Below are 22,875 nucleotides of genomic sequence, written 5' to 3' on the forward strand. Positions count from 1 at the left end.
TATTTTACAACATTTTTATCATTTTCCCTCCTAAAACAAGAAAAAGGAGAAAAATATCTTCAAACAGAACAATCTCAGATATGAAGTGTCTGTAAAGCCCAAGCTCGAGAAGCAAATGGGGCACGATCAATTCCAAGGACCAGATTAACAGACAAAGCACGAGACTCCATTCAAGAAATTGCACATAATTTATTCATGTTGCATGCATCTTAGACATACTTAGGTGCATCATATTCATCATTTTAGCATACATAATTTTGCAGCTTTCAGAGTCAAGCTTCGACTTCAGGATGAAGGCTACTCGACTTGCAAGCACCTTTAAAGAATGATGGTGTAACTCAGCAGCAAGAAGCTACACCTCAACTGACTTTACATATCTACAGATCTCAGAACCAATTTCAGATGGGTTCGAGAACCAATTCAGATCAAATTCAGTTCAACTCAACTCAACAATGAACAACATGTTTCCAGTTTATGTCTTCAAGCCAGATTTCAATTCCACAACGGAAGATATTTGGTTGTCAGAATTCATCAACGGGCTTTCCCATAAAATGGGAGTCATCCAAAGATTGTTTTACTTGGTTCTCGCTCAGAGGAACCACCTGAAGAATCATGACCAGCTTCGACCCGTTAAGGGAAGCCATTTTTTTAAAACAAACTATTTGCAGCATAGCTTAAGTCGAGAAGGGCTATCTGCCAAAGACCCCCGAGTTCGATTACACTCAGCTTCGAGGGCACATCATTTACAGTATAACTCAAGGCTAAAAGGGTTATCTGTGACCAAAAGACCTTTGAGTTCGACTACGCTCAGCTCAACGACACATCATTTGCAGCATAACTTAAGTCGATAAGGGCTATCTGCCAAAGACCTTCGAGTTCGATTACACTCAGCTTCGAGGGCATATCATTTGCAACACAACTTAAGTCTAGAAAGGTTGTCTGCCAGCCAAAGACCTTTGAGTTCGACTACGCTCAGCTCCAAGGCGCATCATTTGCAGCATAGCTTAAGTCGAGAAGGGCTATCTGCCAAAGACCTTCGAGTTCGATTACACTCAGCTCTGAGGGCACATCATTTGCAGCATAACTTAAGTCAAGAAGGGTTATCTGCCAACCAAAGACCTTTGAGTTCGACTACGCTCAGCTCCAAGACATATCATTTGCAGCATAGCTTAAGTCGATAAGGGCTATCTGCCAAAGACCCTCGAGTTCGATTACACTCAGCTTCGAGGACATATCATTTGCAGCACAACTTAAGTCTAGAAGGGTTGTCTGCCAACCAAAGACCTTTGAGTTCGACTACGCTCAGCTCCAAGGCGCATCATTTGCAACATAGCTTAAGTCGAGAAGGGCTATATGCCAAAGACCTTCGAGTTCGATTACACTCAGCTCTGAGGGCACATCATTTGCAGCATAACTTAAGTCAAGAAAGGTTATCTACCAACCAAAGACCTTTGAGTTCGACTACGCTCAGCTCCAAGACATATCATTTGCAGCATAGCTTAAGTCGATAAGGGCTATCTGCCAAAGACCCTCGAGTTCGATTACACTCAGCTTCGAGGACATATCATTTGTAGCACAACTTAAGTCTAGAAGGGTTGTCTGCCAACCAAAGACCTTCGAGTTCGACTACGCTCAGCTCCAATGCATATTATTTGCAGTACAACTTAAGTCTAGAGGGGTTGTCTGCCAACAGAAGACCTTCGAGTTCGATTACACTCAGCTCAGAGGCAAACCAAGTTTAGTTCAAGGCAAAAAGGGCTATATGTCAAAAAATTGTCAAGTTCAATTCCAATCAGCTCGATGACACTTCAATCACACTACTGTCCGGCTGCAATCGAGGTTTTCAAGTCGAGAAGAAGATATGGGTTAACCATGCCTTAGTGACAAGAAACTGTTTTCCGGCATCATAGCTTAAGTCGAGAAAAGCTATTTGTCAACGAATACATTTTTGAGTTCGATTCCGTTCAACTCAAGGGCCTATTAGCCATATGGTGGAGTCAAGGAACCATTTTCAAGTCGAATGTTTGAACCAAGGTCTTTAAACCGAGAAGAAGACCGACGTTGACTACAATTTGACAATGAGAAGCCACATTCCAATCCAAATTATGAATTGCAGCTTCAATTCCATTTCGAGATGGACCTGACTTCGCAACTAAGGATCCATCCACAACTCAATTCAACAGGGAGTTAATTGAAATATCAGAATCAATTTTCAACTCCACCGAACGAAATTTGTGTCCATTTGTCTTTGTCCTATTTTTCGTTCCACGAAAAAGGACAAAGAGGGGCAGCTGTAGACACCAAATTTCATCTCATTATAATATTTAATATAAAGCATATTATATATATATTATGTGTTATATTATTTATTTATTATTTCATTACATGTTGCAGATCCAATAAAGGACCATTACGAGACCAAAATATCAAACGGCCCAATGGTGCTCCATTGCCCAGCAAGTGGCCCAACAAGACAAGTGAACCATAAACCCTAACGCTCCACGCCTCTCCTCGTTTTTCCTGGCAACAGGCATCGTGAGTGTGTGGGTCTCTAACCCCGAATCATCCGACGCAAGAACCTCGCGAGCATCACCAACAAACCCTCGTCAACAACTAAATCCCGATGATATCGGGATTTAGTGGAAACAAACTCTTCCGGTGAAGCTTATAAATACCTGCAAAATGAAGAACAAAAGGGGGGGACGGACAGTACAGTAAACCAAGGGGGAATCCCGATTACTCTGGTTTTTCAGGGGAAAATTAGCAATAAAAATACAGAGAATTTTCACACGAAATACATACTGAAATTTGAGAGAAATACGAAAGGGAATATACGATTTATACACAAAATATACAGAAAAATCAGGGAAAACCATACGAAAAGGAAGGGAAACCAGAGAGATTTATCAAGGGTGTTCGAGCGCCTCGTCGGAGCTTTCTTTCATCGTCGGGGTCGGTTTGGTTCCATCGGGGTTGGGTTTCTGTCCGGTTCAGGAGAGGCTTTGGTCTCGATTAAAGGGAGCTTGGCGTTGGAGTCTCAACAGTGAGAAGGCAAAGAATTTACATTGAGAAGAAAACAGAGGAATGAGCTTAGAGAAGAGTGGCCGTAGAAGGTGAGGTTGTGTAAAAATATTAATTTGTTTTTTAAAAGCATAATAATGCTTGCCACCAAAGCACCACTGTTTGGCATTTAGTGGATCTCTCTCTCTTTCACGTGAAGCCTTCAATGTATCAGGAATATGTGCATTTTTAGTTAGGGGTTAATTATTGTTTAAGTCATCCATGTTCTTGTTTGTTTCATTTATTTATTTATTTATTATTTTATTATTTATTTTTCTTTCTCACTTTTTATTTCGTTTTTTATTTCTTCTTTAACGTGTTTTGTATTTTTTTACTTTATTATTTTATAAAAAAATTATTTGATTATTTGATTTTTATTATTTTTCTTTTGCTAACTTTATTTATCTTTATTTATCTATTTTCTTTAATTTTATTATTATTATACTAACATTTTTTCCTTTCTGTTTTTTATTTATTGTTATTTTATTTATTTCATCTAACATATTTTTCAGTAGTAATTCCAATCGATTAAAAGTAAGTAACTCGAATCAGATCTTTGAATTTTAATTTAAATTTTTAACTTTTCGCATTTAAAGACAACCGACAAATTAATTGGTACCGAAAGGACAGTTCAAGGGTGCTAATCCTTCCTTGACCGTAACCGACTCCCGAGCCCGACATATTTTTGGTACAACGCAGATCAGGTAAGATGGTGTCCGACCCACCTAAATTCATTTTAAAGTGGTCGGTGGCGACTCCCAATCCATTTTTCACGTCGAAGCCCAATTCCGGGGCCCAACTGAAAGACGGTTTCGACAAATAGTATACTGACTTAATAAAGTAACATTCTATAGTCGGAGGATTATTTTGTAACTTTTAATAGTCGATGGATTTAATAAAATAATACCCTATAATTGGAGACCATTTGTGTACTTAACCCTTATTCATAATGGTATTTTAAATTGTTACCGTATCCGTTAATTAAATGTCATTAATCATATAATAACAAATTTTAAAAATTAAAGTAACAATTATCAAAGGACTTGAAAAATGCAATTTAAAAAAGGAACAAGCGTTAAGAATTTTGTTGTTGTTGTACCTAATATTTATTAAATTGGATTTGAATATGAATTGATTTAATTAAAAAATAATAAGTTTTTTAGTTACAAACTACAATAATTATTATAAATGAAATATATATTCAAACATGTTACAATCATAATTAACCATCATAAAATTAAAATAAAATAAATATAATCTATACATAATTTACATCACGTAACAATTAAATTTAAATACGAAGAATTAATATATTAGCCCAACTATATTAAATTAACAATTTTAAAATTAATAAAGGGTTAATTTAATGTAATAAATGAAACAAAATATTTTCTGTATAATATTTAGAAGACAATAAATTTAGACATGTAGAAATATAATTATTTTTAGAGTTAATACTTAATTGCATCTTATGTCCTCAATCTATGACTCTCATTCTAAATTAGTTCCTAAACTTTTATACATTTCAATTCCATCCTTAAAATATGACTATTATTCTAAATTAGTCCTCAAAATTTTGAACATTTAATTTTCATCCATAAGCTATGATTTTCATCCTAAATTGGTCCCAAACTTTTTGAATATTTCAATTTTATCCTAAAATGTTCGTATATACTAATCATGTCTTTTGTTAATAAAATCATTAGGCTTATATGCTTGAAAAAATATAAAATTTAGGTTAAACTATGGTTGAAATGGATTACATATTTGGATGAATCTGGGGATGAAATTGAAATATATAAAAGTTTAGGGACCAATTTAGAATGGGATTCATAGTTTGGGGATGAAATTAGAATGTTAAAAGGTTTAAGGACTAATTTAGAATGAGAGTCATGGTTTAAGGATGAAATTAGAATATTTAAAAATTTAAAGAATAATATGAAATGATAGACATAGTTCAAGGACATATGATGAATTAACTCTTATTTTTATTTTGAAGTAGAACTATAAATTATTTAGATGTTATAATGTGTGTGTTTACACGAAAAGGTCAATTTCCCCCGAATTTTACTAACAGCGACAGGACACTTCCGCGCCAAAATTATTACCCTCCGTAAGCCGCGGAGGGAAAAAACCAACAATTCACATCTCTCTCCTGCAGTTTATGAAACCCTAAAATATAACAATTCTGAAGAAATTCGAACGGATTATCTCTTGAAACTTTCTTTAAGGTTTTCCTCTATTCCTTTAATTTCCCCGTGCTTTCGCTGATTTTGTAGATATATAGATTTTTATTTCGATTGGATATTAGAGCTGTAAGATTTGTATTACTTTTTTAATTTTTAATTTTGTCAGCATTTAGGCTTTAGATTTCCTTTTCGTGGAAGATATATTTTCATAGGGTTGTGCTGAACGGAATGGCCTCCGTATCAAGTCAGCCGCAGTTCCGCTACACTCAATCCCCGTCGAAGGTGCTGCATTTAAGGAACTTGCCGTGGGAGTGTACGGAGGAAGAGTTGATCGAGCTGGGGAAGCCGTTTGGTAGGGTCGTTAACACCAAGTGCAATGTTGGAGCCAATCGCAATCAAGCTTTCATCGAATTCGTGAGTTCTAACCATTTTCCCCCTTCAAATCCCACCCTCTTTTCTCGATAATGTTAGTAATGATATTTTTCTTTGGTTTACCTAGGCTGATTTGAATCAGGCTATTGCTATGATAACGTATTATGCTTCATCTTCGGAGCCTGCTCAAGTTAGGGGCAAAACGGTCTACCTGCAATATTCTAATAGGCAAGAGATTGTAAACAACACAACGGCGGATATTGCCGGGAATGTTCTTTTGGTAACAATTGAAGGTCAAGATGCGCGGCTTGTTTCCATTGATGTTTTGCATCTGGTAAGGAAGATCTTTAGTTCTTTGTTTTTCTTTTGGGTTAAGAATTTCCAGGTTTGATTTTTGTAATTACTAGGATTGTGTGGTTTTGTCATGCTCTTTCCACACGCGCGCGCGCGCACACACACACACACAAAATATCTTTCTTTCTTTCTTTTGACATGAATATGAATGGATTAGCAGGATCATGTTAAGGGAATTATCTCCAATGGCAGCTTAGTGCATCTGGAGAAAGAGCACATGTGTGTTTGTCTCCTTTCTCCTTTCCTTAACACTACCTCTTCCCTACTCTTCCGTACTTACCTCCTATTCCTACCGTTAGGGTGTTTTTTTCATTTCTTTCACGTACATCTATCTCGCTCGGACTTTTTAGATGCTTTGTATCACTATGTTTTCTATTGTAGTGCTACTACTAAAGAATGTTTATCAGGCTTAGCAAGTTTGTGCATATGATCTGTATTATATATTGGGTGCCAACATCTTCCTTACCTCTGTTTGTCTTGGCACTCAGCTGAAGCCATGGCTACTTTTCATTGATGTAATCAGCAATGTTTTCTGCATTTTAGTACCTTTGCAAAATCATTGATTTCAAAGGTTCTAATTTTGTTAACATCGTTGGAAAATCAGAATTCTGAAATTCGTCACTATAATTTTCAAGCTCTATAATAAGTTTTGCTGCTTTTGTCTCATTGGTTGAGACCTGATATCTTGTACTTATCTCCATTCCTTATTTTCTGTCTGTCAGGTTAGAGGGTGTTATAGATTGCAATAACTTTTTGGAGTCTGTTTGCTTGATTTTTTTCCATTCATCTTTTAAAGTAGTTAATAATGCAGGTATTTTCAGCTTTTGGATTTGTGCATAAAATTACTACCTTTGAGAAGACAGCTGGATTCCAGGTCGATGAATTAAATGTCCTTCTTACTGTAATATTTGGTTTGCTTCAGCTTTTGAAAATAAGATATACTCTTTCTTTTGTGCAGGCATTGGTGCAGTTTTCAGATGCAGAAACAGCCACTTGTGCAAAAAATGCCTTGGATGGACGAATCATCCCTAGGTAACTGTTGTTTTAATTGTTAGATATTATAGTTTTGTTCCTTCTGTAATTGAATACATCTATCGACCCCACAGTGTCTGTAAATGTTGCAATGTTTCCAGTTGTTTGCAGAACTGAAGTACAATTCCTATCATAAAAGTAGTATCTTCCACAAGCAAAGCTTTCAATACTATAGTTTATGATTTTATGTTGTTCTTACGTGACTATTGGTTTTCTTATGATCTACTGACTTTTTCCTGGGTTCCAGGTATCTGCTTTCTGACAATATAGCTCCTTGCACGCTAAAGATAACATATTCTGCTCATAAGGATCTGACTGTGAAATTTCAGAGCCACAGGAGCAGGTATTCCTGCTATGCTTTTCTCATCTGATATTGATCATATGTATCACGTTTAATTCCAAAATTTGTGGTATTGCTTACGCATCAATGATTTCACGGAAATGAGTATTTTTCTTTTCTTTTCTAGTTTCATATCTAAACTTTTTGACTATCCCTTTGTTACGCCACTATTTACTGGGCTGCTGCACATCCCCCTGCTATTATATGTTAATTCAACATTTTTTTTTTCTATTTTTCAGGGACTATACCAATCCCTACCTTCCTGTTGCTCCTTCAGCTATGGATGGAAGTAACCAGGTAAACAACATTGCTATTGAATTGAATTTCTTAATACTAGATAGAATTGTAATGTAGTGAACCTCTGTGGATTGTTTACTGGGTACATTTCCTTAGATTACTAAGCATTAGTATTAGCACAAGCTACTTGACGTAACTTCTTTACGATGATTATATGTGATTTTTTCTTGTGCAATGAGTCGCATATATTGAGATTCAACTCTTGTTAACCTGTATTTCTCCTTAGAAACGAATACTATGCTGGACTGTATAGTGCTTGTTTAATACTTCGGCAATGAGATTCATCTGTTGTCATCATTGCAGTTCCATTTGGGTCTTGATGGGAAAAAGCTTGAACCTGAGAGTAATGTTTTGCTTGCATCTATTGAGAACATGCAGTATGCTGTTACCTTGGATGTGCTACACATGGTATTTATCGATTACTGGAAGCAGCATTTGTTGGACTATCTAGGACCTCAAATCGGTACTGATTACTTGCCATTTCCTCTCTTTCTTTTGTCCCATGTTTAGGTCTTCTCTGCTTTTGGCCCTGTTCAAAAGATTGCCATGTTCGATAAGAATGGTGCACTTCAGGCTCTAATTCAGTATGCTGGTAATGTTCAAACATTTTTATATATCCGTCTTAAATTAGTCCTTGGAATCTGGTACTTTTCCATCAAGGAGGCCCATTATTGAGAATTTCTTAGGAAGTGCTGAAAAGGTTTTTGTTTGGACTGACACTACTCGTTCTTACAAATTCATAATCGGCATTTATGACCTAGCCCATATTTTGCCTTTTATTCAGAGGCATCGACATAGGAAACAGATTAGACACTTTATTTCTATTGTCCCCTTGAATCCATGCATTAATGGTTCCATGCAGATGTTCAGACGGCTATCTTTGCCAAGGAGTCCTTAGAAGGGCACTGCATATATGATGGAGGGTTTTGCAAACTTCATCTCTCGTATTCACGCCACACTGATCTTAGTATAAAGGTAGATCCACTTTGATGCAATTGTTTAGCATGGTGGCTGAGTTAAAGGCCATGCATATTCTTCAGAATCCGACCGTGTTGCATTATATTACGAACATGGTTCATTACAGGTTTTATGCAGTTTAATCTAATAATATGGTTGGTTTATCTTTGCAGCTCAACAATGATAGGAGCAGAGATTATACAATCGTGAATCCTGTCCTGGTTAACCCGTAGCCTTCAGTTTTGGAGCAACAGCCAATTCATACAATGTAGTAAATAGAACTGCAAGTAATGAACAATTTGAATTCTCTTTTTCTGTTATATCCAAGAATTGGGTATGCAAAAGGGGGACCATCGCTATAACAACCTTAAAGTAAGACGTGGTCTTACCTCTAGAGACAACAATCACCAGTACTTTCGATAACTATCGCGAAACTGTGAGCGTCGATTTTTTTTATTGATCGTTACTGTATCGAAATAGAACCATTTTCTCTTTTCTATGTACAACGTAGAGTTAGTAACGAAGAATATGCATTTGGAATTCATTCTACATTGACAACTAGAAGCCAAATATGATCGACACCAATATGCATGTAAAATAAGATAAACTATACATTTAGTACTTAAACTATTAACATTTTGTCTGTTTTAACATCCAAACTTCCAATTTTTTTCAAAGCTTGATGTTAAATTTTAAACAGTAGTGTTAAAATGAAACAAAAATTAAATTTTAGGTACGGTTTTGAAAAAAAAATGAAATCTTAGGTATTAAAACAGACTAAATTTATAGCTTATGTACTAAACATGTAATTTACCCTATAAAATAAAATAAAAATGACATAATAATACAACTAAAGCATGCAATTAGGGGTGAGACTCGATTCGAAAACTTGCGAGTTTAAAATTTTCAAACTCGACTCGAAATCCTGAACTGAAGCTCGTGAGTAGTTCGAAAAGGCTTGAAATAAAAAAATTTCTTAAACTTAACTCGATTAAAGCCTCAAACTCGAACATGAACCTTAAATACATGAAATCTTACTATATTTAAAAAAAACAATACATAAATATTAATATTATTAATAATTTATTTAAAAAATAAAATAAAATCTTAATATATTATATTTTTGAGTTGCTCACGAGATTTTCGAGTCGAGTATCGAGTAGCTCGTTTCGGCTCGTTAAGAACTCGAGTCGAGTCCATTCAATCCGAGTATTTATCGAGCCTTGATCGATTCGATCTCGAGTATCTCACGATCTGTCTCTAGTCTCATTTACAACCCTACATGCAATATTAAGAATGAAGAGCAAAAGAAATGAAGAGAAGAATGTAAGAAACGATGAATGAAAAAATGAGAAGAGAAGAGTGGAGTAGGCAGCCATAGAAGAAAAAACAAACGTTGAAAATTTATATCTAAACAATATATAGTGATATTTTTTTTATAAAAATGTTGAATATTATATATAATCGTGTTTTATAAATATTTTGGGATAAATTGAGGTCAATCATTCTACTTCGCCCTCAATTTTTTTCTTCGACGAAACTTGATCGATCCTCGAAATTCAATTTTTAAAAAAAAACCTATTAAACCAGATCGATTTAAAATCTATCAAGTTTGATATTTTTATTATCCCTAAGCATGATGTTATACTATGCTAACAAATAATTTTAAAATTACAATAAATATTTTTTGAAAGAATATTTATTGTAAAATATGTAAGATGATTAGGTTATCTAATCAATAAAAATGTTCCACGTGAACATTCATGTACATATAGATTGTGAAAGAGATCGTGTCTGCAACATGAAAAGAATTAATGATCTTATAATATTATTATTAAAATTAAAATAATTTAAATAAAATATTAGATTAATTTAAGTAAAAAATAAATGATTAAATTAATATATATATAAGAACAATTATCATCGTGATAATCTTATATGTACTCATTCAACTCAAGGTCACCATATTTTTAATATTTGAAGTGATAATTTTGGTACAAACAAACTTTTTTTTTTATAACCAATACAATACGAAAGACTATTATGAGATATATCATAAATTATATGATAAGACGTGTGTAACCGAAAAAAGATTTCTCTCTCTTATATAGTGACGGATCTTGAAATTTAAGAATGAGTGTCTAAAATTTTAATTTTATTTTCTTAAAAATAATGGGTATGCAAAAATTATATTTTTTTCTTTTTTTCTTAACGTATTAAGTTAAATTTAACCACATTTCTAAAAGAATGTGATGCACTTGGCCCCTATGGAGGCATAGTGCGTCCGCCACTGCTCCTATGTAATATGAATGATATCTCAAATATAATGATTAAATGAGATTAAAATATTTATCCATTTTATTCTTAACCTATTCGATATTTGAAAAATAAATTATAAATATTATTATTCAATAACTTACTTTCTATATGAATATCATGAGAAATAAATACCAATTATAAATTTATAGATTATATATATATATATATATATATATATATATACATACATACATACTATAATGTAATTAAATAAAAATAAAAACTATAATTTTAATTCAAAAAACATATTTTGAGATAAATACATAATTTTTTTTATTTTTACATTTAAGTGGAATAATAATTTTTAAGCATATTTATTTTTAAAATTTACCTATTTAATAATATCTATAACTAAAAATAAATTTTTGACAATTTTTTTAAAAACAAATATCACGTGAGACTTGAATACAGATATAAGCTCAGCCTTAGGAAACGGGTTGCTAAGAATAGTAAACAATTCCCCCCCCCCCCCCTTGATTTGCTAAGATCAACGGGATGCACAATACACCTATACGGCGCAAAATAATCCCCATCTATAAACCGCAATAATTCATATTTCTCTCCCCTAGTTTGTGAAACCCTAACATAACAATTCTTGAGAAATTTCAACGGATTATTTCTTCAAATTCTCTTTCAGGTTTTCTTCTATTCGTTTGATTTTCCTCCTACTTTTAATGATTCTGTAGAGATCTATAGATTTGTATGTTTCGATTGGATATTGAAGTTTTAACGATTTGTATTTTTAATTTATTTGAGCGTTTAGGCTTTAGATTCCCTTTTCGGCGAAGATTTGTTTTCATAGGGATTGTGCTGAACGAGATGGCCTCCGTATCAAGTCAGCCTCAGTTCCGCTACACCCAACCCCCGTCGAAGGTGTTGCATTTAAGGAACTTGCCGTGGGAGTGTACGGAGGAGGAGTTGATCGAGCTGGGGAAGCCGTTTGGTAAGGTCGTTAACACCAAGTGCAATGTTGGAGCCAATCGAAATCAAGCTTTCATCGAATTCGTGAGTTTTAATCCCCTTTTTTTTTACTTCATATCTCATGCTCTTTTCTCATAATGTTAGTAATCGAATTTTTGTTTGGTTTACCTAGGCTGATTTGAATCAGGCTATTGCTATGATATCGTATTATGCTTCATCTTCGGAGCCTGCTCAAGTTAGGGGCAAAACTGTCTACCTGCAATATTCTAACAGGCAAGAGATTGTAAACAACAAAACAACGGCGGATATTGCCGGGAATGTTCTTTTGGTAACAATTGAAGGTCAAGATGCGCGACTTGTTTCCATTGATGTTTTGCATCTGGTAAGGAAGATCTTTGGTTTTTTGTTTTTCTTTTTGGTTTAAGAATTTCCAGGTTTGATCTGAGTTTATGTAATTACTAGGATTGTGTAGTTTTTGTCATGGACTTTCCACACACAAAAAAAAAAGCTTTTTGTTGTTTTGACATGAATATGAATGGATTAGCAGGATCGTGTCAAGGGAATTATCTCCAATGGCAGCTTAGTGCATCCGGAGAAAGAGCACATGTGTGTTTGTCTCCTTTCTCCTTTCCTTAACACTACTCTCTTCCCTACTCTTCCTTACCTCCTATTCCTACCATTTAGGGTGTTTTTTCATTTCTTCTTTCATGTACATCCTTCTCCCTTGGACTTTTTAGATGCTTTGTATCACTATGTTTTTATTGCGCTGCTACTGCCAGAAGAAGGCTTATTGAGTTTGTGCTAATGGTCAGTATTATATGTGTGCGCAATAAACAATAGATGCTAGCTTTATTGCGTGCCAAAATCTTCCTTATTTTAGTTTATCTTGGCACTCAGCTGAAGCCATGGCTACTTTTAGGGGAGATGGTAGCTTTTAGCTTGGATGAACCTGATTTCTGATTGGGTAGCCAATCATTCATGCAATCAGTGGTATTTTCTGTCCGCTGATGCCTTTTGTTCTGCTAATGAATGAGTGGATACATCAATAATAGCCTGTAAAGATTGAAAGTCCCTCCTGTGCCTACTGTGCTCATTCAAGCATACTTATCTCTTGCCATTTTGGAATAAAAAAATATTTCTAATTATTAATTTGGACCTGAAATGTTATAGTAATAATATGAAGTGCTAGTTGTTACAAACTAAATGTTTGTTTCGAAAGTTTAGATAAATATATCTGCTGTGAGAAAGTGAACGAATCATTTTCTTAGATATTATTATACTAAAGAACTGGTTATTTTTCTTGGGGAACAATGTAATCTACAGGGTGTAGTATTCATTAGTGCCTGATGTTTAAATATACATACTTACTCCATGAAATCATCTTTCAGAAATGTAGGTTTCCTTGGATATTAATCACAACACATTTTAAAATTAGATTTATATCTATAGTAATCAGTTAATGAGGGCATCTTTGTACCTGACTGATCCTTGAATATGCTGCGGATTGAAACTTTTTCCTTAGACTTAAATCTGAATGGTCTTTATGACTTTTGAATCTAGGACAGTTAATATCTGTCTTTGCATTTGTAATTTAGTTTTCTTCTTTTATTTGAAGCTGCTGTTGTGTTTTATCCTTCAAAGATAATAGTGATTGTATTAGATTTTTACACAGGAGGTACAATGAACCTGATAACATTGAATTTTGAGCGGCCTGAAGTGTAGCTTTGGTTTTTGGAAATATTTGAGGTTTCTTAACCCAATTTGGTTGTTTATTACATTGTTGTTCTTTTTATATTTTTATGCATTTTAGTACTTTTGCAAAATTATTGATTTTACATGTTCTGATTTTTTGTTAACATCGCTGGAGTATCTAAAATGCATCACTGCAATTGTCAAACTCATAATAAGTTCTATCTCATTGCTTAAGACCTGATATGTTGGACTTATCTCCATTTCTTATTTTCTGGCAGATATGGACTTATAGATTGCAATGACTTTTTGGAGTCAGCTTACTTGATTTTATCCCATTTATCTTTCTAAAGTAGTTAAAAATGCAGGTATTTTCAGCTTTCGGATTTGTGCATAAAATTACCACCTTTGAGAAGACAGCTGGATTCCAGGTCAATAATCTCCTCCTTTCTGTATTGATTGGTTTGCTTCATCTTCTGAAACTAAGACACTCTTTCTTTTGTGCAGGCATTGGTGCAGTTTTCAGATGCAGAAACAGCAACGTCCGCAAAAAATGCCTTGGATGGACGAATCATACCTAGGTAACTGTTGTATTAATCGTTAAACATGGTATTTAGTCCAACTATGAGCTATAGTAGACCATATAACTTCATTCATTCTGTAATTGATGTACATATATCGATCCCTAAAAATTTTGACAATATCTATAAGTGTTGCAACGTTTCAGGTTGTTTGAGTTCTTTTAGTCCTTGACAATAGAAATCATAGTATCCTCCACGGGCAAAGCTTTTAATATTACAGCTTTTGTTGTTCTTAAGTAACTATTGGTTTTCTTGAATGATGATCCACTGATTTTTCCCGGGTTCCAGGTATCTGCTTTCTGACAACATAGCTCCTTGTGCGCTTAGGATAACATATTCTGCTCATACAGATCTGAGTGTGAAATTTCAGAGCCACAGGAGCAGGTATTCCTGATATGCGTTACCATTTACTGGGCTGCTACACATCCTTTTACTATTATATGTTAAATTAAACAAATTGTTCCTTTCTTTTTCTTTTTTTCAGGGACTATACCAATCCCTACCTTCCTGTTGCCCCTTCGGCTATAGATGGAAATAGCCAGGTAAACAACATTGAACTGAATTGCCTAACAGTAGATAGAATTGTTATACTGTTCACCTTCTGTGTATTCTTTAGTGGGTAGATTTTCTTATAGCTCAAAGCATTAGTTTTAGCAGAGGGTATTTGACATAACTTGATTAAAATGTTTACATGTGATTTTTTCTCATGCAAGGTGTCGCATTCGTTGAGATTCAACTCTTGTTAACCTGTATTTCTCCTGAGAAATGAATTATGTTGCCTTACTATGCTGGACTGTATAGTGCTTGTATAATACTTTGTTTGTTAATGAGATTCATTCATTTGTTACCGTTGCAGTTCAATTTGGGCCTCGATGGGAAAAAGCTTGAACCTGAGAGTAATGTTTTACTTGCATCTATCGAGAACATGCAGTATGCTGTTACCTTGGATGTGCTGCACACGGTATTTATCAATTACCGGAAGCAACCCTTGTTGGACTGTCTAGTACCTCAACTCAATACTGATTATTATTGTTTTCTCTCTTTTCTTTTGCCACATGCTTAGGTCTTCTCTGCTTTTGGCCCTATTCAAAAGATTGCCATGTTTGATAAGAACGGTGCACTGCAGGCCCTAATTCAGTACCCTGGTAATGTTCACACATGTTCATTTATTGTCTTAAATTATGCCTCAGAATCTGGTACTTCTATCAGGATGGCCCATCATTGAGAAGTTCTCACTAGTGTAGAAAAGGTTATTTTTAGACTGAGCCTGCTTATTCTTACAAATTCGTAATCGGCATTTACGGCCAAACCCATTATTCTTTTTCTATTAAGGCTAGAACATTAGAAAGAGTAAGGGCATTTTATTCTTGTCGTCCTCAGTCCCCTTGAATTCATGCATTAATGGTTCCATGTTTTGCAGATGTTCAGACGGCTATTGTTGCCAAGGAGGCCTTAGAAGGGCACTGCATATACGATGGAGGGTTTTGCAAACTTCATCTCTCATATTCACGTCACACCGATCTTAGTATAAAGGTAGATGTGCTTCGATGCAATAGTTTAGTTTGGTGGCAGAATTAAAGGCCATAAATATCCATCACACTTTTCCGTTAAGGAGGTAGAGAAAGTTGGTGGGGGATTTGGAGTGTACTGGTTGTATCAGTACGCTTCGGAATTTGACTATGTCGCATTATATTATTAAACATGGTTCATTACGGGGTTTTACGCAGTTTAATCTGATAGTATGGCTGGTTCATCTTTGCAGCTCAACAATGATAGGAGCAGAGATTATACAGTGTCTAATCCTGCCCTGGTTAACCCACAGCCTCCAGTTCTGGGGCAACAACCGATTCAAACAATGGGTCAAGCTGGGCATCAATACAATGGGACTCAATATCCTGCACCAGGTATGGGGCAACCTATGATGCCTCCACAACCTTCAGCCGGATGGGGAGCATCAGCTGTTCCAGCAATGCCCCAATCGATGCCGGCACAGATGACTAATCATAATCCTTACTTTCCACCGGCCTCAATGCCTCAAATGAGCCACGGAATGATGCAGATACCGGGCCAGAGTGGCATACCACCACCAGCTTCGACCATGCCTCATTTCAGACCCAATCATATGTAAAATACCATCTCTCTATCGAGTATCAACAGTATAAAAATAGCAGCGTGTCGGCCTCAGCTCGGTGGTTGCTCCCCATGTTTTGACTTTCTTTATAAATTGAACGGAAACATGGTATTCGATTTTAGACGACATTTTTTGTATTTAAATTTTTAGAATTTCGAATAATTATTATTATACCCTTATATATTTAAGATAAAAGAATAATTAGAGATAAAGAATCTTTAACTCAACTTGAATAATTATGATTATATCCTTGTATATTTAAAGTAGTTAAGGGTAAATTACGAATTTAGTATCTAAATTATTACTTTTGATTCATTTTAATATCTAAATTTTAATTTTTTTAAAATCATATTTAATATTTAATATTTGTTTCATTTTTGTAATTGTTGCTAAAAACTTGACGTGATTAATATCTAATCTATAAGCTTTGTTTCATTTTAGTACTTAAATTTTCAACAAAAAAAAATTAAAATTTAATATTAGATTTTGAACATGGTATTAACATGGTACTAAAATAAATCAAGATTAATAATTTAGGTATTAAATGCATAATTTACCTTTTATTATAATGTCTTTCTATATATACATTATTAATCATCTCCCTCCTCCAAAAAGATTTAAAAGAACATATATATTTGTATCGAAACAGAGCGAACAAGACAACATCAAATAACCGCTCCATGCCTCGTCCTAATCTCAACTTTGACTTTTTAAGTCTCAACTGACCAGCCCTTTATTCTTCTTGGCCACTTATAGGGTTTGGTTTTCTTTAGCCACTTTAAATGGATATGTTAGTGCGTTACAATGTTATTAATACACTCTTAATTAAGTTCATTATCTCCTTTCCCTTTTTCTCACGTGCAAGAATCAAGTTCTTTCTTTTCCAATCCTTGAATAACGAGGTTCATCTACTACAGACAATAAATCGAGCACATTAAGTTAACAACAAAAGGTGAGACCCAATGATTAAGTACAAGCAAATGCAATGTGTGTGTAGAAGATGGAATACCCACAATTGCCAGTCCATCCCTAAAGCCTCCCCGGATAAGAAAAGCCTTTTGAAGCTTCATCCATGGCAACTATAGCCACCACCTTCTTCTTTTATCACCTCGGCCCCCCCAACTTTCATAGATCAATGGGTTCGGTCCTGTCCTGCACTGCTAGCCCCTCGGACACATCCGCGAGTGATTTGAGATTGCACTTGATCAAAGCTTCGACAAAGTAGCATGTCTCGTCCCTTGTGTTCCCTTCAGGCACATCTACCACAAAGGATTCGATTACTAACGTCCCCAGTCTTCCATCGATGATCTCCGGATGGAGGGAAATGATTGAAGAGTAGTTCTGGATAAAATTTTTAAAAAATAAGGTCAAAGACATCAAAAGGGGCCTGCCACCTCCATTTTACAACTGCTACACTTAAAGGTTGAACCTCGTGACAATGACTTGTCAACTAATGAACTTTCATACCAAAACATTCAGGAAACCAAATTTAGCTGCAGATTCTAACTCCTTGGGTTTTCAAGAGATAAAAAATCTATAAATCCTTCCAAAATTCAGTAAAACACACATGAACCTTGGGAAATATTGTGATTTATGAATTCAACAACTATCTTGTTGAACATAGATCAATAAGCTGCAAGCAAATGTGTTCAATCTGCTTTGTTCTAAAGAACGAATGGACTTAAGATGCAAGATATAGGCGATACTGAATGTAAATGGAGACTAACAAAGGTTAAACCAGAAAGGAAAGGAAAGAAACAAGAATTCTACCTTAAGTCTGTGATCACCACCTATAATCCTGATGCTAAGGATATGCTCATTATCATCAAGGAGTTCCAATCTTTCAGTACTTGTAGTAGCTGGGAGCCCCGACTTGACATCAACTTCTCTAAGACTTCCAATCTCGAGGTTTCCCTGCGCAACACACCTGCTGACAAAAGGTTTATACTTCTGTGGTTGGTCAAATCTCCTCACCAAAGACCAAACCTGTTAAAGAAAAGAAAAGAAAAGCGAAAACAATACAATTTTCCGTGAAAATTATGAATATTCAGGGCAAAGAAAGAGAGATCCAACCAGAGAGATTAACAAATTCAAAAAATATAAGAATCAATCTCTACAATCGAGGGGGAGTGCATTATTTGTACATTATCTGAATATCAACTTAGTTATTGATCTTTCTGTATGGTGTATTCTTCCTTATGGTACATGCAAAAATGGAGACAGAAGAGGAAATAAAGATTTGGAACAAATACTCACGTCATTCCCATTTCTAGGAAATTGCATTTCCTAGAAATATACAATAACAAACAAGATAAGTTGCATTTAATCTGATTAGATCATAACCCCACTGTTTCTACATAAAGCAATTAACTAATCATAGAAATGAATTAATTCTCGAATTTTTTTGGGGCAATTCAACCAATCGAAGGCTGTTCAAATTCAAAGAAGAAAGTCTTGAGTTGCTCCTCAGCATTAAACTTAATCAAAATGATCTGTGTCTCGCCCAAAAAAATATCAGGAAAATTTATCTTCTCTAATTCAACAATTATGCAAAAAGGTCCTCTATTTCAATCACCAGCACAGTAAATGTAACAAATTCAATCTTTTTTTTTAATATTTGATAAAAGAATCACGAAAAAGTTCAATCAAAACAATCAAAGATTTCCAGAAAAGAGAACTACCACATATTAAGATTGATCCTTCCGGAGAAAAAGGAGAAAAACGTTGAAAAACAATCTCACTAAGTAAACATGCAAAATAATCACAAGAAAAGAAAGAAAATCACCGATCAATGAAGCTATCAAAAGAGAGGGGAGCATAATAAAATCTCCGATACAGATCCAAAGAAATGAAAGAAAACGAAGCGAAACAGAAGACGATAAGTGCGACGAATCTTGAGATGAATTGAATTATTGAAAAATATAGAACTGAAAGGGATAGAAAGAGAAAAAAAAGGACAGTTACGAGAGGAACAGGAGCTTTGATGTGCTTTACGAGAGCCGAACTACACTGGTTCTCTCCAATCTCATGCAGATGGTGTCTCCTTATATAGTCAGCAGCCGCCGCCGCACTCCCGAATCCATTGCTATTAACATTCATTTTCACTCTTCCTCTTCTTATGTAGCTACGAAAACTCGCTTCTCTCTCACGCAACAACAACGAACAGCAAACAAAGGCTCTACCTCGTCTCCTCCGACGGTAACCAGAGCTTCGATCATCGACTGGACTGAATCTCCGGCGAGGATTCTAGATTTTTGTTTAACGCGGTTTATCTGCAGAAAATCCTGTGAGTCACCGCCATAAAAAAGAGAGAAGCTACGTTGCTTCTTCTACCCTTAAGCCACTATCACCTGAAATAATAAAAATAAAATCCCAATTTTTGTCAAAAATTTTAAAATTAAATTACTGGATCAGCTCTCCGATTTGACGTTGGATTAAGAATTTTATTACTATATTTGCCATTACGTGGAATTTTAACCTTTAGAAGCGATAAATCACAATTTGGCTCCTCAATTTATCCGCCATTGCTAATTTTCTCTCTAATTTTTTTGTCAATAATAGCCCTCAAACTTAAAAAGTTTTCAATTTTGGTCCCTCAATTTAATGTTTCTCTCCCTCAAGAGTATTAAAAAAATTTAGGGATGAATTTATAATATATGAAAGTTTGAGAATCAATTTTGAATGAGGTCATAATTTAAGGATGAATTTAGAACGTTCAAAAGTTTAAAGATTAATTTAAAATAAGAGTCATATTTTGAGGATAACATTAGAATATTCAAAACATTAAGAATCAATTTAGAATAAAGGTTATTAATTGGAGACATGTAAGGTAATTTAACTCTTTTTATAAATTTTAAGTTTTTTTTTAACTCATTGAGTAATATCAATGATAAAATTGATTATTGTTCCCTTTAGGTCAGTTTGGTACAGTTTTTGAAAAGTGTTATAGAATTAAATTTTTAAAAGTGATGTATTATTAAAATTTATTTTAAATATATAAAATACTCATTATATACATTATGTTATAAAATAAAAATATAACATTTAAATTATAATATCAATTTAAACTATAATAAATTTAAAAAATTATTATTATATATGAATTATATCAATTTAAACTATAACAAAAATATAAAAATAAAAATATATAATTATAATAAAAATATATTTTATAATAACTCACTATTAATGTTTTAATATATAAACCATGGATTTTATTTACTTTTAAGTAATTAAAATAAATTATTAAGTAATAAATTGTTTTTTAAGGATGTTAGTATTAAATTATTAAAATAAATGTAAATACATAATTGAGTGAAGCCTATGCATTAGTAAGAGTAAAATTATAATATACTTTCAAAGGCAAAGTTAAAAATGAAAAATCTAGAAATCCTAATTTTTACGGTTGGTTTTAAACCACCATATCCATCGCAAATTTTTTCCCGTTTGACATTAATTTTGTGATCAAAACGAATTTTTTAATTAAAAGTACTTTTAGAAAACCACACCAAACATGATCTTAAAAGATTTAAATTTAAACAATTAGGTATAAAATATATGTACACTATCAATATATTAAAAGAAATTAGCTTATAATATTAAATTATTCCAAGAATACTTTAATTTAAATGTTTAATTAAGTTTGCAACAAAACTATCACTTTCTCATACACCCTACTTTTGTCAAATAATACCAAAAGAATCATTTTCAGTTTATGTCTCCTTCTATGCTTTAAAACCCCATGCATCCAATGGCTATGATAAATTGCAAAAAATAATCAGAGGCCCTTGTACTTTTGAAAAAAACCTAAATGTGACCCTCGTATTATTTTTTCTTTTAATGTGACCCTTTAACTCATAAACAAACCCAATGTGGTTCTTTGACTAACGTTTTTCATCGTTTTTCTGTTATAGTGATGACGTGACAGTTCACGGTGCTGATGTGACAATCCATCTACTATGTTTGAGTTACCAATTTAGTCCAGCTGTCATGTTATCAACTGCCGTGTACTACATCAATATCATGGACTGTCATGTCAGCACCATAACAATTAACGATAAAAAAAGTTGGTCAAAGTACCACATTGGGTATATTTTGTAAGTTGGAGGGTCATATCGAGAAAAAAAATCATATATTGTATTATTTGTTCAAAGCTAACTCTCAACCATTTAACATTAAACGTTCATACCCCTGATATTCCTAGTACTTGAATCTATGACTTCAAAAAAATATTAATTTCTTTACCAACGAGATTATTTAATTAGTGAAAAAACCTTAAATTTATATAAATATTTAGTTAAAATAGACACAAAATAATTATATATTGTGTATCGTAATTATTGATGCAACGAATGCTGCCACGATGAATATGTGCAATAATAATGGCAGATGAAAGTGTGTAAGGATTTCTGCAACTTATACGTAAACCACACATCTTGATACAAATGTGTATAAAAGGTGAGGCAATCCCTTTTTATCATAAAAAAGAACACACCCCATAGATATAGGCAAATGGCAATGTGGTAGCCTAGGCATTTCACATTTGGGTATGGGAATCGACAAGTTTTACTGTACGATACCTTTAATATATAATTAAAAAAAGATGTTATTGATTTTGTTATTATTTAAATAATAAAATCAGTCAAAAAATTACTGGAAATATTATTATTTCTACTTAAAATATTAATGTTTTTTTAATATATCCGGTAAAGTACCCAACAATAACAAAACTGATAGAAATAATAATGTTTTCAGTAATTTTTTATCGATTTTGTTATTTAAATAATAATAATAAAATCGATAACGCTGTATATTAAGACTGCCATACGTGATAAATTCAATTGTGCTAAAAGTGAAGTATTAACTTATTGTCTTCACATCTGTTTCTTTTTGGGTAAATTGCAAATTTGGTAAGTGAACTTTACTCTCTCTCCTATTTCATTCATTGTACTTTAAATCTTTTCAATTTCCTCAATAAACTTAATGCATTAGGTTTTTTTGTCACCCAGCCGTTAAATAGTTAATAATAGGTCTGTAAACGAATCGAACAAATGTGAACACGAACATAAATGAACACAAAATTTATTTTTCGTGTTTGTTTATTAAGGAATCTAGCTTGTTCATGTTCGTTCATTTAAATAATAAACAAAAACAAATGAACGAATATAAACAAACAAATGTAAACGAATATAAACGAGCAAACGTAAATGAACACAATAAATGAACATAAACGAACCTACACAAACATAACAAATGAACATAATCGAACACAATAAATGAACATAAACAAATGTAAACAACAGTAACAATAACCACGTAAAATTCATTATTCTTTAATATAACCTACAACTTCAAAGTTAAAATTATTTGGGTTTTAAATGAGTATGGTTTATATTTTATTTAAATGATTTGAGATTAAAATTATTTGGATTTTAAAGTATTAATGATTAGATCTTAATATTTTAAATGGGTATGGAGATTGGGCTGAATATAAACGAACGAACATAAACGAACATACACGGACATAAATGAACGAACATAAACGAACAGATTATTGAACGTTCACGAACTTAAATGAACGAGCAAGACATTTGTTTGTGTTCGTTCATTTAATTAAACGAACATAAAATATTG

The 22,875-nt window shown here is 33.6% G+C and overlaps 3 protein-coding genes across 6 annotated transcripts; 2 read left to right on the forward strand and 1 right to left on the reverse strand.

The window, feature by feature from the left end:
• The first annotated feature begins 5,184 nt into the window (after positions 1-5,184).
• On the forward strand, positions 5,185-9,037 carry LOC120186709 (polypyrimidine tract-binding protein homolog 2). Its single transcript, XM_039190587.1, has 11 exons — positions 5,185-5,291; positions 5,416-5,663; positions 5,749-5,955; positions 6,787-6,849; positions 6,934-7,007; positions 7,255-7,350; positions 7,587-7,644; positions 7,948-8,052; positions 8,155-8,236; positions 8,507-8,619; positions 8,775-9,037. Exons 2-11 carry the CDS (start codon positions 5,478-5,480, stop codon positions 8,832-8,834), a joined length of 1,044 nt encoding a protein of 347 aa, XP_039046518.1. The 5' UTR covers positions 5,185-5,291; positions 5,416-5,477; the 3' UTR covers positions 8,835-9,037.
• On the forward strand, positions 5,185-16,363 carry LOC120186708 (polypyrimidine tract-binding protein homolog 2-like). Of its 4 annotated transcripts, none has more exons than XM_039190584.1 (12): positions 5,185-5,291; positions 11,684-11,925; positions 12,014-12,223; positions 12,386-12,451; positions 13,899-13,961; positions 14,038-14,111; positions 14,400-14,495; positions 14,596-14,653; positions 14,968-15,072; positions 15,175-15,256; positions 15,532-15,644; positions 15,874-16,363. In XM_039190584.1, exons 2-12 carry the CDS (start codon positions 11,740-11,742, stop codon positions 16,237-16,239), a joined length of 1,419 nt encoding a protein of 472 aa, XP_039046515.1. In that variant the 5' UTR covers positions 5,185-5,291; positions 11,684-11,739; the 3' UTR covers positions 16,240-16,363. The 4 variants fall into 4 exon arrangements, with proteins under 4 accessions (XP_039046515.1, XP_039046514.1, XP_039046516.1 ...); XM_039190583.1 differs by lacking the exon at positions 5,185-5,291 and adding an exon at positions 11,435-11,557; XM_039190585.1 differs by lacking the exon at positions 5,185-5,291 and adding an exon at positions 11,436-11,557 and having other exon boundaries at positions 12,389-12,451.
• Positions 16,364-17,111: 748 nt separating this feature from the next.
• Positions 17,112-19,587, reverse strand: LOC120186625 (abscisic acid receptor PYL8-like). Its single transcript, XM_039190507.1, has 3 exons — positions 19,207-19,587; positions 18,013-18,228; positions 17,112-17,583 (listed from the first exon to the last, which is right to left on the reverse strand). The coding sequence occupies exons 1-3, from the start codon at positions 19,339-19,341 to the stop codon at positions 17,368-17,370; spliced, it is 567 nt and encodes a 188-aa protein (XP_039046438.1). The 5' UTR covers positions 19,342-19,587; the 3' UTR covers positions 17,112-17,367.
• Between the last annotated feature and the right edge of the window lie 3,288 nt (positions 19,588-22,875).

The sequence above is a fragment of the Hibiscus syriacus genome, unplaced genomic scaffold, assembly GCF_006381635.1.
Source record: "Hibiscus syriacus cultivar Baekdansim isolate YM2019G1 unplaced genomic scaffold, ASM638163v2 tig00113719_pilon, whole genome shotgun sequence".
NCBI lineage: Eukaryota > Viridiplantae > Streptophyta > Magnoliopsida > Malvales > Malvaceae > Hibiscus > Hibiscus syriacus.